Below are 12,839 nucleotides of genomic sequence, written 5' to 3'. Positions count from 1 at the left end.
CGGAGGAGCGGGTATGAAAAAATACCCCCCAAACACCACCAGAACTTATGGTGCTGTTCGTTGTGCTTGTGTCCATTTAAAAGCCCTTCCAACCTCCAAAGCAGGCTGTCTATGAGGGGCTGGTAGTATCCCCCCACACATTGCTGTGTGCTTATACTGCGGCACGTGTAAATGCAAGGAGACATAGAAGACGGAATGTTTAATGCCGAGGGGTACGTGTGTTGTCGGCCGCCGCCGCTGCACATGACAGCCTGCAGGCTCCTCCTCATGGCGGAACCTTTCTACCTCGGAACGTTTCTTCTTAGTTTAGCCGGACGAAATTAATGAGAGCCCCGGGCCAGCGCAACAGGGAACTACTGGAAACACTTCCGGCCAACTCATCGCTCAGTTGCGGCTGTGGTAATCATGGTGTTGCTTACAATGATAGCCCGAGTGGCGGACGGGCTGCCCCTGGCAGCGTCCATGCAGGAGGACGAGCAGGTAGGTGACACACAGGAGTTGCCCGGCATAGCATCACCTCCGGGGACGTGTAGCTCTGGCACCCCTAGGGTGGTGAATGTGTGCGCTGTCATGGGGCAGACTGGAGGAAGAAGGTATATCAGTGCCCCTGTGTAGGCAGCTGTGGCATGAACCCTCCCAACAAGCCGCTGGCTACTAGTCCTGCTGGTGTCCGGCTGCAGAGCCTCCTATGGCCTGACCCATTCATGTGAACTGTTATCTCCCCTCACAGCGACGGCGGCGCAGCGGCTTCTATCCTCTGACGCTCTTTCGGAGCGCCTGTTGTCCTCAATGGGACCTGGTAGACATTGCATACCGTGTGATGTGCCTGCGAATTTACCGCGCACACAAGGGGGTGACAGGAGCCCCACAACATTGTCACACCTCCATGGCTGCCTGGTCACCAGACTTATCACCAATAGATCATGTATGGGACATCCGGGTCGCCAACTGCGCAGCCTGTGAGTTTACACCATTCAGAGACCGAGTGCCCAAACTGCATGCACTGGTTTATCACAAAGTGCCAACACGCCAGGGGGCGGGGCTTATCACCACGTACGAGCTTACCTCCGCTGATATAAAAAGAACAGCCGCTTTAAAATAGACAGGGAGGAATGCTGTGTGTTATATGTCCGAGCTGGAGGACCATTGGTGCCGGTTCTGACTGGAAATCAGTTGCGTATCAACAGCTGGTTTCATACTGTGCGGATCCCCGGCTTTTGGTTCCCAGCGGCCTGCAGTAGCTCACCTGACCAGCGGCGTCGCACCTGACCGGCGTCGCACCTGACCAGCATCACCTGACCAGCGGCGTCGCACCTGACCAGGGAACCGTGACTCTGCTTCTTGCTGAGCCTCATAGGCCACCGTAAGGCCCAATGTCCACGGGCAGATTTTATTTATAAAATCCACGCATGGCCCCTGCACAGGAGATCCGTGTGTCTTGCTGCCCATAGGGATGCATTAGCATCGGTAGGGCAGCTAAACACGCGGATGGGATTTCTTCCCGGTGTGCGGGTCACTCGCACGGGCAGAAATCGCACCATGCTCCATTTTCCAGCGGATCTGCTGCACGGACGGCTCCCGTGGCTTCCATGGAAGCCGTCCGTGTCCGCGGATACGCAGGAGAGCAGGAGATTTAAAAAGAAAAAGTGTGCACGGTGCCTGCGTGCGGCACTGGAAGAAAGAAGATCCGGCCTTCAAAGAGAAGAGCCCCGCAGCGTCCGGAGAGGTAAGAAAATGTGTTTTCCCTGTCCATGGCCGCGGGCATGCATGGATTTCTCTGCGGGATTCAGCAGTGGCATCTGTGTATGCAAGTGGACATGAGGCCTAAGTGGAAGACCCAGAGGCCGTTTGACAGGTGACCTCTTTTAAACCTAGCATTTGGGCTGCTAATATAGAAGCCCCCAGCAGTGCCGTCCTTGTCGGGTCCTCTGTTGGCTGCAGCAGTCATGTTGGTAAACAACCCATGTGACCCCTGCAGCCTGAAGTGAACAGAGCACACGCAGAGTGGCAGTGGGAGGTGAGCAGTGTTTTATCCTTTCTGTTTGGTTTGAAATGTATGCGCCCCCTAGGGCCACCAGTGTTTATATTTGTCAGAAAGCCCCTTTGAAAAATCAGGGGATATACACTCACCTCTTACTTGCCCCCCTCCCCCGCTGATTGAGTCGCCTGAGACCAGTGATTGGTTTCAGCAGTCACATGCTTGGATGGGCACATGACCTGGAAATGAGCTTTACCCAGGGAGGCCTGCTGGATTAGGTGAGTATGAATATATATATATTTTTTTTTTTAACACATTTCGGGGGTGCAGCTGGATGAGCAATAGTTTTCAGACACATTTTGGGGTGCATAAAACTTTTTGATCACTTTGTACCTTTTTGTCATGTGGGTCATTAAAGCAGTTTTTGGTGACTAAGATATTGATGACCTATCCTCAGGATAAAGAATAGGATAGGTTGTAAATATCCGACCGGTGGGGGTCCACTAGTCGGGGCCCTCAATAATTAACTACCTCTTTACATAGCTGATTGGCGGGGATCCCAAGTGATGGACCCTGTCCTGATCTGATACTGATGACCTATTGTTTTTGTTTTGATCTCTAAGCCATTATTTTTATATAAGCTTCCAGTAGCGGTGAATGCCCACGGACGGATTTCTACTGCGATCCCTCGCAGGCACTATCACGTTTTTAATCGCAGTACTCACGCGGCATAAATCCACAGGCGTATCCCGCAATGCTCGTGGGCATGAGCCTTATGAGCACTCCTGTAATTGCTGATGCAATTCACTGCAATAATCCTGTATTGCAGTGCACTACATGGCTATCAGTATTTGGGTGTATGTATATGGGCCATTTTTCAAACAATGTTTGTGCGTTACGAGATGCATGGAAAGAACCCATTATTTTACATGGTTTAGTTTTTTGGGCCATTTTTTTCTTGGACCCAGAGTCCGGGATGGGAAAATCGCAGCATTTCCTATTTTTGGATCAAATCCCATTATCTTCTATTAAACTACAACAAATCGCATCATGCTCTCATGCCATATGATTTACATGCGAGTGCGATGCAATGTAAAAGAAAATTATTATGGAAAATGTAGATGTGATTTTCATGCTTGTGAAAACCGCAATCACAGTGCGCATTTTTCTTGCAAAACGCACTGCACTCGCAGGCAAAATCGCAAGTTTGGAAGTGCAAACCTGGGGACCGATGGTAGTCCTGGCTGTTATAGGAACCTATCGCGTTGCGGGGAGTGAGGTGTGATGGGATATATCTGATATGTCTAAGTGGTTATAGCTGCATATTACAGTGGTTCTGTGGATTTTCCTTAAAGTCTCATGCCCACGTTCGGGTCGGATTCCGACTGCGAAATAACGCAGCAGAATTGGATCCGGCGCCCCCTAGAGACCCTATACTCCCCTCTGCTGATCCGCTGCGAGAGTCTCTGCAGGACGCGGAGAGAGAAAGTTTCTTGCAGTGTTGATGATTTGTATCATTTCTTTTGTGCTGCATTTAGTGTTCTTAGAATGACATATTTGTCTTTTTTTTCTTAACCTTTTCTTAGTCTGGCCGAGACTTGCAACAGTATCAAAACCAAGCCAAGCAGCTCTTCCGCAAGCTGAATGAACAGTCTCCTGCTCGATGTACGCTGGAGGCGGGCGCAATGACATTCCAGTGAGTATATATGTAGATGTTATCAGGTTTCATATATGAAGTGTTAAACTCCTCTGTAACTCTGGCATAGTTTTTGAGTAATTATACACTACATGTGGCATTACCCGTCATTTTTCTATATAAAGGAATTTTAATTCTTCATCACTCGATTGCCTGTCACACTCTGGAGGCCTCCTCTGTGTATTATAATCATTTCCATGCAGCGCAGCCTCCTGTCTGGTACCTATCATGCACCATCTAGAGTGATCCTTTTTTTTACTTTCACTTTCAAGTAATCCTGTGATGCATTAGCTAGGGGACTACACCATTTCTGCTTGCTGGGGGTAAAAGTTTATCATTACGTCATATTCACCTGAATAAGCTCCAGACCATACGTATACAATCAGAAGGATGAGCTGTGATCTCCTCTATTATACCTGCATGGCAGGAGCTGTTTGATCATCAGCAGTAATTGTGATAGGAGAGTCTGACTCTCTAGGCAGTTTCTGTCATAGGATTTGTGCAACAGCATAACTGAGTGACTGAGTAGAAACTCCACACAAACTCAAGTAGCTGCTCAGAACTGAGACCACATGACTATCTGAGGAGAAAGTTTCAGGTAGAGGGAATAATTAACCATGGTAACACTAGCTCACTTATATATACTGGGGGCCTATCTGCCTACTGGGGGATAAAAAATCACTGGAGTGGCCCTTTTAAGATCTTTGTTTACTGGAAGTGAATGGGGACATTATTGTTTACATCCAGAAGCCGAAAACTGATACCTAGTCCTGCTCGCAGCTGAAAAGTGGATGCAGAGGTACCTGTGAGCCAAACACTCTGGATTCTAGATCTATACTTCAGAGCTGAGTACAAGCCTACCTATGTACAAGGTTGCTGCTAGAGATGAGTGAGTATACTTGCTAAGGGCAATTGCTCGATCGAGCATTGTCCTTAGCGAGTATCTCCCCGCTCGGCAGAGAAGGTTCAGCTGCCGGCGCGGGTGACAGGTGAGTTGCGGCAGTCAGCAGGGGGGAGAGAGAGATCTCCGTTCCTCCCCGCTCTCCCCTGCAGCTCCCCGCCGGCAGCTGAATCTTTGCTCCCGAGCGGGCAGGTACTTGCTAAGGGCAATGCTTGCTCGAGCAATTGCCCTTAGCAAGTATACTCGCTCATCTCTAGTTGCTGCCTCAACGTTTAATACTGCACATGTTCTAGAACTTAAAGGGTTTTTTCCATGACTTAAAATTGCTTCACTGCCACTCTGTTCTTTCATCTTGCTGCAGACCAGGGCATGTGACTGCTGCAGCCAATCACTGGCTATGGGAAGGCCAATGCTGTGGCTAGTAATTGCTTGCAGCAAGCAGGAAGGGCAAAGTGGCTGTGAAGCAGTTTTAAGCAGTGGGAAAGCCCCTTTAAAGACCAAGCTTTATTTCTCTTCTGCAATAGAAATAATTATAACCATATAACAAGGCAGCCATGTTGCTCATTTAACACAAATAGTACTACAAATATGCAGTAATACCTGAGAACAGCGTCATGGCCGCCCTGTACAACAAACTTCATTGAAATGTTGTTTACCAGGAAATATTTTAATTACACCCCCTAAAAATAAAACCTGCAGAGACTTTTGAAAAATTATGCCAGGTTCTACAAAAGTAGGTCTGTGGGGCAACACACAAGGGATCTCCACGTCAACTTGCCCTCAGTAGATCATATATTTGAAATTGCTGGCGCCTTCGCATTATAACTAAGATTCCCAATTTCATTGAATAGTTTTCCTGAGTGCGGAGATTATATACATAGAGATAAACTGCAGTCGCCATCCTGGGACGGGCTTTATACTAGTTTAATCCGTATGTCATATTTCATGCATCTAAAAAGATTGTTTGCTGATTTTACGTTCTACATTCTAAGTCCAACCCCGTGGGGTGTAACAGACCCCCATCACTTACATCGTACTGTAAATTGCTGTGGAATCTCGGCTTGCATTCTACAGCCAAAATTCTGCAGCAATTCCATGATGTGTGAACTAGCTGTTACTGTGCAAATGTTTGAAAAAAATATATATATCTAAATTTTGCATCCCCGTAATTGTAGTAACTCTGAAAGAGTTGATAAATTTAATTTAAGTTTTATCTCCCCCAAAATCGGACCATTAAATATTATAACTTTTCTCTTAGAAAACAAGCCCTCATATGGCTGTGTCAATAAGGAATAAAAGGTTGTGGCTCTTGCAACATAACAGTGAGAAGCTTGAAAAATTGCTTGGTTGCAAGGACCCAAAATGGGCTCATTACTAAGGGTTTAAAGAGTCACAGTTTCGGGGGGGGGGGTTCTCTTTTCTTTTCTTTTTTTTCCCTTTTTTTAGAACTCCATAGTACAAGTGAAGAAAACTTTGTAATATCTATTACCGAAAAATACTTTTTTCACAACTTCTAAAACTTCTCTCCTGCTCCCCTCTATATTGACCTCTCATTTTCAATTCACTGCTTAAATCCGTCTTCAGTGAAGATGATTTAGCTCACTGTGTGATCTGGTTATATCTGCAATTCATGTAAGTCTATGGAGGAGGAGCTGTTGGAGGGAGACCATGGTGTAGAGGCACACGCTGTTGCTGGCTAGTAAGTGACTTACTCTCTCACTCTAGAGCTGGTTTAATATCCTCCATGTGTCTGCTTCTGAGGGTGTGCTATAGAGTGACAGAGAAGATCCTGCTCTCCTATATGCAGTATAAGGGCTTATTCAGACGATCGTATATCAGTCGGGTTTTCACGTTTGACTGATATACACTGCCTCTCTCTGCAAGGGTAGGAGACGGGACAGGAGCTAGTGCATTGAGCTCCCGCCCCCTCTATGCCCTCTCTCTGCCTCTTGCCACTGTTTGTAATGGAAGGGGCGGGGTGGAGGTAAATTCCACCCCTCCCATTGCAAACAGTGGCGAGGAGCGGAGAGGGGGCGGGAACTCGATGCGCTAGCTCCCGTCCCGCCTCCTCCCCTTGCAGAGAGGCACCGTATATCGGTTGGACGTGAAAACCCGACCAATATACGCCCGTCTGAATAAGCCCTAAGGGAGACCTCATAGCAGCTAGGCTTCATGCACCAGCTTGGGGAGAACTGAAAATGAAAGAGAGCCCGCAGAGGGGAAAACTGCTGATAAATTCCATATATAAGTCATCTAATTGACAGAAATTGTGCTACTTGTGTTTTAAACAGACAGCAGCTTATTCATAAGTCACCTGAAATGACAGGTACGCTGTAAGTTCGTGGATACGTGTTGGTGACTCTTTCAAACACTCTGGCCCCTGTTCATGAAATGTATTCTTCACTGTTTACCAGAACAGCTAATTAGATTCTAGCTTTTTTTCTAAACCCATTCTGGAAATGAAATAATTAATGTGGTTGGCTGTGATGTACCACACTGACGCACTTTGCTGTAGTCCCACTATATTTAAGTCAGTCATGTAAATAATACATTATGTATTTTATAAATCATTTTTGTCCATTACCACAGCTACTTAATTGAAAAGGGCGTTTGCTATCTGGTGCTATGTGAAATGTCATATCCTAAGAAACTAGCATTTGCTTATCTTGAAGATCTGTTTAACGAATTTGATGAGCAACATGGAAAAAAAGTCCCTACAGTATCAAGACCTTACTCCTTTATAGAGTTTGGTAAGTTCTCACTATTATTTCCTTTGCTGGTTCCATGCCAAATTTAATTAATAAACATTTTAAAAGTTACATAAATTGATACAATGTCACTAAACTTTTCACACAACTTATGCTGATCTAATAGCACATGTGCATCATCAATCTTGTAATATGCTGGCATTCATTTATTTTTTTTGGTTTAACCACTGAAAATCAAGCTTTAACTCTTCTCCTGCCCGCGGATCCGCGCCCCATAGGGATGCATTGACCACCCGCGGGTAGATAAATACCTGCGGATGGTCAATAAAAGTGATTTTTTTAAAAATGGAGCATGAAAAAATCTGGACCATGCTCCATTTTAGTGCGGGTCTCCCGCGGGGACGGCTCACGCAGGCTTCTATTGAAGCCTATGGAAGCCGTCCGGATCCGCGGGAGACCAAAATCGGAATTTACTCACCCGCTCCGGATCTTCCCTTCGCCGCGGCTTCATCTTCTCTCCGTCACGGCCGGATCTTTTTTCTTCGGGCCGGCGCATGCGCGGGGCACGCAACCGGCGTGCCCTGCGCATCCGCCGAGCCGATGAAAGAAAATCCGGCCGTGACAGAGAGAAGATGAAGCCGCGGCGAAGGGAAGATCCGGAGCGGGCGAGAGGCGAGTTACTTCTTATTTTAATACCTCATGTCCGCGGGGCAGGAGGGACCCGCTACGGATTCTCCATGGAGAATCCGTAGCGGGCCTGATTTTCCCCGTGGACATGAGGCCTTAGTTCCCGCCTCTAGAGATTTCCCTTACAACACCTTTAGAATCCTCTGCCTGTTGTTAGGCATGTGGCTTCTCTAGTAACAGGGACATGGGGACACTGCTAATTACTACATGCAACAGAATGGAGCCCTCATTACTTCTGTTGCATTTCATTCCGATGCTGTTTTGAAGCTGATTTAGAGGAGTGCCATGCAATGCAGCATGGGAAGTGTGAGCAAGTAAGTGCTGGGCAGTACAGTACTGGCAGAATGGCCGCTTAGGATCCTCCCATCTGTTAGTGGATTGCAAACAGCAGGCAGCAGAAAAATCTACATGGACAACTGAATTGATAGAGCTCATAGTGAGTGCAAACAGCAGCCGAGCAGCTGCCAATGTAGACTTCGGCCGTTCTTGAACACTTTTTTGAAAACCCAGGTTCTATTTAAGAATTTTCTTTTCTTAGGCTGGGTTTCCATGCTTCTGAAACTCCACTTGCCTCATAACCTTACTGGCACAATCATGCAGCCACGTGGTGGTGGTGGTGGTGGTAGTACAGGTACACGTGGTTACTGCAGCATGGAAACCCAGTTTTGGTGCAGAGAAGATAGGAAGCATCCTTCTGCAGCCAATTGCCTTATAGTGAGAAGGGGAAATGGCTGATCTCCTAGGAAATAGCGACATATACAGAGAATTCACCTCTGTTATAATTGCAATTATATAGACTAATTCACTGAGGCAGAGGGAACCCGAATTTAAATACAGCCCATTCACAGACGAGTGCCCTGAAATGTAACCTTTATTGATATCAATTTAAAACTAAGGGCTACAGACTGACTAACAAGTAAAACGGCCAAAACGTAACACATAAGTATCAAGGTTGGAGAACCCGTCCTCCACAACCTTCCCTATGGAGGAATCCCTAAATGGGAGTATATAGCTCCAAGGACACATTTTTTGGCAACAATCATAAGATGTGCTAGGAGAGCATCATCATCAGGATCCACTACTGAAACAGCGCAAATGGCCACTTTAGGAGGAAATGTGTTGGCGCTTGTGGAGAGACATCATGGAAAACAATGAATTGCTCATCCTCATAGATGATGTTGGCCAGGATTTCCTTACAGATTATTTTCCCAAATATGGTGTCCCCACCAGAACGAGCCTCCTGGACTTTGCAGATCTCATCCCGTCCGCCATAGGGAAGGTTATGGAGGACGGGTTCTCCAACCGTGATACTTATGTTGTGTTTTTTCTATTTTACTTGTTAGTTAGTCTGTAGCATTTAGTTTTAAATTGATATCAATGAAGATTAAATTTTAGGGCATTTGTCTGTGAATCGTCAACTATATAGACTAGGATCCAATGAAAAGGAGGATCGTAAAGAGAAATTACTGATAATTTCTTTTAATCATCTCTCTTTTTTTATGTCTAGTTCTATAATTGGTTTCTTTTTAGAGATGAGCGAACATACTCGGATGAGCACTACTCGTCCGAGTAATGTGCTTTATCCGAGTACCTCTCTGCTCGTCCTGAAAGATTCGGGACGCGCTGCGGAGCGGGGAGCTGCAGGGGAGAGCGGGGAGGAACGGAGGGGAGATCTTTCTCTCCTTCTCTCCCGCCCGCTCTGCCCCGCTCCCCGCTGTGACTCACCTGTCAGCAGCGGAGCGCCCCGAATCTTTCAAGACGAGTACAGCGGTACTCGGATAAGGCACATTACTCGGACGAGTAGTGCTTATCCGAGTACGTTCGCTCATCTCTATTTCTTTTATATAATACCACAAAAGTCGAGTTTTTCTCATTACATGTATATGCTACCGAAGTTCCAATAATGTTATAACCAAGAAAACAGAATATAAAAGAACATAAACTTATTCTACTGCTGGAATTGTGTTGTTTTGATTTTAATAGATAATTATATTCAGAAGACAAAGAAGACCTATATTGACAGTAGAGCAAGAAGAAACTTGGGTTCTATCAACACTGAGTTACAAGATGTTCAGAGGATCATGGTGGCAAACATTGAAGAAGTACTTCTTCGTGGCGAAGCATTATCGGGTAGGTGGCTTTCATAAAAGTAAGGGAAATAGATCATTAGTGCTTGCAGGCAGTCTCAAATAGTGGACATATACAACACTCGGGCCAATATCAGCCAGATCCAGGTGGAACAAACAGCCAGGCTCTGGCTGCAACAGCTGAAATCAAATCTAGTTCCTCTTCTGTCACTCAACCTCTTGGATATTGTTCGTTTCTGTATTTTCTGCAGGGCACAATTTGAAAAAAGATTGAAACAAAAATGGAAAGTTTTAATAGGTGTGAACCTTACCTTAGACTGTGAACACAGAGTGTTAAACTGTCAGTTTTTGGGGATTCCCACTGTAGGTTTTCATTGTTCAAATAGGGACCACTAAGGTCTCAGTTTGAGCAGCTTTCTGTAGCTCTCCGCCATTTGTGTTGGACAGGATGGCATAGTTGATTATTCTGTCTGGCGCGAATGTCAAAGAGGAATGGAAACCTGCCCAAAGACCTTATCAGGCTGTTTGAACAATGGCATTTTATGGCTCAATTTGAATCCCATTTTAGGAGATTCAGGTGGAACCCTGGGACAGAGCGTAATGCTGTGAACCAAAACTTTCCAGACTATCAATAACTGGCGCACATCAAAAGTTCCAAAAATATACAATAAATTTAATTGCAATCAAAACAAAATTAAAGACAAAAAAGCAAGCACCATCACAAAAAAGGAAATGCATCCAAACCAGCTACTACTGATAAGAGTAGTTCTAAACATACAGGTCACACCCCTATAAGGATTTGCTAGAGTGCATATGGAAAAGTTAGTGAACCTGATATAAAATGCATTATTGCCTGAACCTATAATGTGCAAATGCTTAAAAGTCAAACAATTCCAGTAATGGCAATTATCAATATTCATACTTATAAAGTTTCAATCCATGGAAAGCAAATTAATATAGCAATAATCAAAAAAAGGGAGAATGGCTTTAGTTAGTACTGTCTGACAGGCATTGAAAGAGATGATGAAATTCACGTGGGCAGAAATAACCCATATACACTGGACTTGAGGTGTATAGCTGCCTGAGTTATGGTCCTATAGTGGCTAGTGATGGCGGGGGGCACATCCGCAATATAGAAGAAATGATAGGTAAGTAGGGTCGCGGGTGCAGGTGGGTTCCGTGTGGGATTCCCCGGTCGGAATCCGTACGTGTCGTGTACACGAGGCATTACTGTTTTTGAGAATACTCTAGCTATGAGCTGTGTATAATTTGGGATCTATATTGGTTCTATGAATTGTGGCTTCATCAGAGGTGATGGACATATAGCCAGTGATGCAAGAATATAGGTATTTGTTCTAAATCTTCTGTGTAAGTATTAGTACATTCGAGCAGCACACACGCAAAAATAATCACTACGCGCGTCTGTCAGCGGCATACGTTTTTTGTTATACAGTATAATGCTTACATACCCCCAATATACGTCCCTTGGTGAATAATTGCATTGGGTAACGCTTTGTCTTCTTTTGCAGCACTGGATACAAAGGCTAGCAATCTCTCAACCTTGTCGAAAAAATACCGTCAAGATGCAAAGTACCTGAACATGCGCTCCACCTATGCTAAACTGGCTGCAGTTGCGGTATTTTCTGTCATGTTGATCGTCTACGTCCGGTTTTGGTGGCTCTGAACTGCAAGAATTCTGGAGGTTAACAAAAGGAATCTATGCCAATGTTTTGGATGAGTTAATTGTTCTGTCACTTGTTAGCTTCAGAGGCCTGCCGCCAGGAGTTAACAGTAGTTTACCTTGTGATTCATTCTAGTCTGTTTGCATCGGATGACACTGTATAAATAATAGACTTGGGAAAACAAGGTTTATCTTTTTTGAAGAGGAAAAGATATCTAGAAAGACTATTGACTCAGCGTACCTGTAATGTTGTTTCTGCGTTTACCTGGGGATACTTTTCACATACTTCTCGTGACTTCTCATCTGTTTTATCAGCACTTTTTCCTGTATTAAAGTTTTTCCCTCTTTCCTGTTCTAGTAATATCCAGCAGCAAGCAACTACTATTTTATTTACGTTGTTCATACTTCTGTGCAGTCTATAAAGTCCTTCTAGTGTACTTCAGCTTTATTGTCACTGTTTGGCCCCACATGTCTCCGTATCTTATTACTCTAAAGGAACATAAGTGGGGTGATTTTTATTTTTTTTCTCTTTTTTTTTTTTTAATTTTTTTTTGTAACTGACAAATTTTGAGCAGTAAAAAAGACCTTTTCAAACAAAAAAAGCATGAAGTGCTTATAAGGAAATCTAAAATAATAGCAAACAGAAACTATGCTAGAGACATACAGAATAGCTTCAGCCAGTCATACAACCAATGTTAAATTGAGTCGAAATAACTTGCAGCGCTGATCTTCATTAATAATTAAAACCTCTTGTGAGCTAAATTCAAATTAAAGAGTCTACAACAATGTTTTAATTCATTTTTTTTAATGGATTCAACTATACAATTGTGTCTGTTGTAAAAGTATGAAATGTCTGTTGAAAAGGACTTTTAATATAAAATTTTAGAGGCAACAAATTTTAGATGAATTATGTATTAAAAAAAAACAAACCTTTACTAGATTGTTAAAAGGATACTCGCATCTTATTTTGCCATTGGTGTAAGATTGGTGTGGTTCTAATCTCTGGGACCCCACAGATTTTGAGAATAAAGGGGCTACAGCACTGGTCCAATTTAGACGGGATAAGAGTCGTCTAAACGACTGCACGAGTGCTGATGTCAC

The 12,839-nt window shown here is 44.5% G+C and overlaps 1 protein-coding gene across 1 annotated transcript; it reads left to right on the top strand.

Annotated features, from left to right (window-relative positions):
• Positions 1–338: 338 nt before the first annotated feature.
• On the top strand, positions 339–12,524 carry SEC22B (SEC22 homolog B, vesicle trafficking protein). The gene is made up of 5 exons (XM_066597050.1): positions 339–480; positions 3,565–3,674; positions 7,165–7,325; positions 9,954–10,100; positions 11,587–12,524. The coding sequence occupies exons 1-5, from the start codon at positions 406–408 to the stop codon at positions 11,739–11,741; spliced, it is 648 nt and encodes a 215-aa protein (XP_066453147.1). The 5' UTR covers positions 339–405; the 3' UTR covers positions 11,742–12,524.
• The last annotated feature ends 315 nt before the right edge of the window (positions 12,525–12,839 follow it).

This window comes from Eleutherodactylus coqui, chromosome 3 (assembly GCF_035609145.1).
Source record: "Eleutherodactylus coqui strain aEleCoq1 chromosome 3, aEleCoq1.hap1, whole genome shotgun sequence".
In the NCBI taxonomy this organism is placed as follows: domain Eukaryota; kingdom Metazoa; phylum Chordata; class Amphibia; order Anura; family Eleutherodactylidae; genus Eleutherodactylus; species Eleutherodactylus coqui.
Note: the sequence above shows the minus strand (reverse complement) of the source record. Positions and strands in the feature narration are given on the sequence as shown.